The sequence below is a fragment of the Calliphora vicina genome, chromosome 3, assembly GCF_958450345.1.
Source record: "Calliphora vicina chromosome 3, idCalVici1.1, whole genome shotgun sequence".
Taxonomy (NCBI): Eukaryota; Metazoa; Arthropoda; class Insecta; order Diptera; family Calliphoridae; genus Calliphora; species Calliphora vicina.
Genome location: NC_088782.1, coordinates 93,956,681 through 93,960,335, shown reverse-complemented (window position 1 = coordinate 93,960,335; position 3,655 = coordinate 93,956,681). Strand labels below are relative to the sequence as shown.

General features: G+C 35.8%; 1 protein-coding gene across 1 annotated transcript; it reads right to left on the bottom strand.

Moving 5' to 3' along the window:
* Nucleotides 1-360: 360 nt before the first annotated feature.
* Nucleotides 361-3,035, bottom strand: LOC135954343 (uncharacterized). Its single transcript, XM_065504483.1, has 3 exons — nt 2,596-3,035; nt 1,914-2,462; nt 361-1,846 (listed from the first exon to the last, which is right to left on the bottom strand). The coding sequence occupies exons 1-3, from the start codon at nt 2,756-2,758 to the stop codon at nt 1,203-1,205; spliced, it is 1,356 nt and encodes a 451-aa protein (XP_065360555.1). The 5' UTR covers nt 2,759-3,035; the 3' UTR covers nt 361-1,202.
* Between the last annotated feature and the right edge of the window lie 620 nt (nt 3,036-3,655).

The window sequence follows — 3,655 nt, the reverse complement described above, 5'->3', positions numbered from 1 at the left end:
GATAATACAGTTTTCGGGTCATTTTGATGCAAAGGAGATACAGGGATAATTTCCAATTTTTTTTAATGTAATATTCATTAATATAAATAAATCTACATATTTCTAGAAACCAATGCAGAAAGTTATCGAGTTTCACCTATTTATTCCATATAAATAGTAAAATTTTGTGTATATCTGAACTTTGACCTCGATGCGCGACCAGAAACCGTTGTCTCAAATTTTCAGCACTTAACTTTTAGGCCTAGTGTCACAATATTCCACCCGGCACTCTTTGAAATCTAAGAGAAATAAATCGGCTGTCACTCTAATGTACGTATGTATTCCTATCATTATAATCCGTTTCAAATAATTTCACCAACATTTATGATAAATGAACCTAAGGTTCTAGAAAAAAGAGTTTCTTTTTTTTTTATTTATTGACACTTTTATATCTCAATTCTTAATGTTTACATTCACATTCAAAATATCGTACGTCTGCTGCATACTGAATAATAAATCGTATCTTTAAGATAAAAAACCACATACTATTGTACATACATGTACAAGACAAAAAAAGCAACAAAAAATATACATTTGAAGAGACAAATAAATGAGAATAAGAAAAAAAGAAAACAACAGCAGAACAAGAAAGTCATAATAAATGTTTGTTTCGAAAAAAAAATTGAAAAAAAAACACAACACAACACAGTTCAGTTCTTGTTCAATAATCATTATTTTGAATGCACATTCAAACACACAATTTATAAACAAATGCATACAATCATTTGTTTGTTTGTATTTTGTATTTTGCACAATTTTACACAAACCCATTGGTACAGAGATGGGAGTGTAAATAATACTTAAATGCAAATGATGTGTGCGAGTTAGTGAGTGTATGTTTGTAAACATTCAAATGTACGTATGAGTATTGTGAGTATCCATGAGTACATAACTGAGTATGTATGGGTGTGTGTGTATCTGTGTGTTTTTGAATGAGCGACTGCATGCAAAACGAAACAAGTTATATAAAAGAATTGTTTGAAAATCGTGTGTGTGTGTGTGTGAGTGTTTTTTTATGCACAAACTTTTTGATTAAATGATAATAAGTTTTTGTGGTGTGTAAGTGTAATTTATATAATCAGTCTTCCACGGTCACGTCTAGTAGTTTCTTCTTGTTTTATTTTATTATTGTTTGAATAAAAAAAACAAAAACTGGCATCAATTCAATTGTTGGCTGCCTCAGAACCGGCCTGTACGTGAAGGATCATCTCGAAAGGATCCCATTCTAAATCGGTTTCATTTTTGACACGTCTACGTGCGCTTGTAACAATTGTATGACCTGGCAAAAGGCCCACTAAGCCACCATTGGGATGGGAATTGTGTACGGTTAGTTCGCCGTTCTCATCACACATGCTCAATTGTGGATGTTGTAGATGGTGATGATGCTGCTGAGGCTGCTGTGCCGGCTGATGGTGAGTTGCTTGGGGTGAAGCTAATGCAGTTGTTGCATTAACACCACCTGATGTTGTAGTACGTATATAGCGTATCTGTTGTGGCGGCTGCTGTTGCTGTGGACTGTGAATTTGATGTTGGTGATGCTGTTGTTGATGATGCTGTTGCTGCTGCTGTTGTTGCTGATGATGATGGTTCAGCAATTGCTGTTTTTCACTAACAATTTCCTGTATATGTTCACGAGTCTGTTCTCGTTCGTCCACTTTTTTAGCCAATATATCACGCATAAAAGACATGCGTTCAAAATGCTCCCACGTAGAATGGAAGGCCTCTTGAGAATAGCGGGCATGTCGCTCTTTTTGCAGCTCGTCAACAAAACGTTGCTTGATAATTGACCAACGTGTCTGCACCAAACCTGTTAAATGTTTAAAAAAATCATTATTAAAAACTGATTTACTTGGTTTATTTTTAATACCACTTACTTGGAGTTAAGCCCAATTCAACAGCCACTTCTTTCCAAACGGCAGAAGTACGATTTTGTCCTTGTTTGACTTCCTTCTGTCTGCCGGCCCACAATATGGGACGGGCTTTGATGGCATCGATTATACGTCCCCTCATGCTGTTGTTAAGAGAACCAGGGCGTCCTGGTTTTCTTAGGGGTGTAGTAGTAGTTTCCACTGTTACGGCAGCGGGTGGAACTAAACCTGTAAATCCAGTGAAGGGTGTAGTTTCTACACTGACTTCAGCTTGAGGAGCAACTGGTGGCAGCCAGGTAAAACTGCCGCTAGGTCTACCACGTCCTTGGGATTGTGGCAGCGGTGGTGGTGAAGGCAAACTCTCTGGAATTTCGGCTGGATCGGTTGTGCTCGTGCCGGAAGCTCCTACTATTTTGGCCACGGTGATGTTGTACATAAATGACATGGGTTCAAAGTGTTCCCATTTGGTAGTAAAACGTTCCTTGTGTAAAATTTGTCGATGCACCAAATTGTGGTAGTGATATTTCATTTGGCTCCAAATCGATTGAAGCTTTACTAAAATCGTTGACAAAACAAATGAGTAAACGATTTAATTAAATAGCATAGCGTTATTATAGGTGTTGGATTTAGTAAGCCAGGGGGAGAGTGAGCAGATATAAAAAGAGAGAATGAATATCTGTAAACTTACCGGTGGGAACATGGCCTCCAAATTGATCTGCTATTTCATTCCACATGGGAGCCGTAACACTACGGCACATGTGCAGTTTATTGTTTGAATCCCATATTTCAGGATATTTTTTAATTGCTTTCAGCAACTGGGCTCGATTTACGAACGGATCTTCTTTTGGCATTTTTTTATATTTTTTTTTTGCAAATTACTCTAGTATCACAACCTTATTAATACACATACACACATATATACGCAGGCACGCACACACATACAAACACTCTCATGCACTTGGAAAATACAAATACAATCTATAAAATACACCTCCTTAGTATCCTTGTTAATTATACGCGCCGTAAGATACCGGTCGCAACGCGTCCTTTGACATCAATTATCGGCGAATAACTAAAAACAAAATCTGCGAGAATATGCGAACTGCAAATGAAAAAGCACCATATGATTGGGGAAAATAGAGAAACTCAACAACATATATAAAGCGCCACAACAAAAAAAATACTATATATACATTAAATACAACAAACAACAACAACAACACACATACACCACAACACAAAACAGAACAAAACAAACCAAACAAAAAAACAAAAAAAAAACACGAAAGAAAATCAAATAAAAAACACACTGAAAAATAAAAGCTAAAAAGCACAAAATACAAACATAAAGAAGAAACCAAAGGCAGTATAGTAGCTGTAGTACTCTGTACGAGTACATACAGTGTCGATCAAAAAAATTTTATATGTATTTGCAGTAAATCACATTCAGAATTTGCTGTCAATGTCAGACCAACAATTTTCCCCCAACAACGTATAATCTCTAATGCCGAAAAATCTAATTTTATTATATATACATACAGTGGTTGCCAGGAATTTAAGACACGATATTTCACTTATATATTTCTGATATTTTTTACATCTTATCGAAAAAATTTTAGATCCATTTTATTTTTTTAAAGTTCAGAACTGTGATGTTATTTTCCTATAAGCAACTCTTCACTAGGCGTGAGGTGTGGGTTATTATCATGTATATATTTCCACATTAGAGGCATGTTGTCTTCAACGAA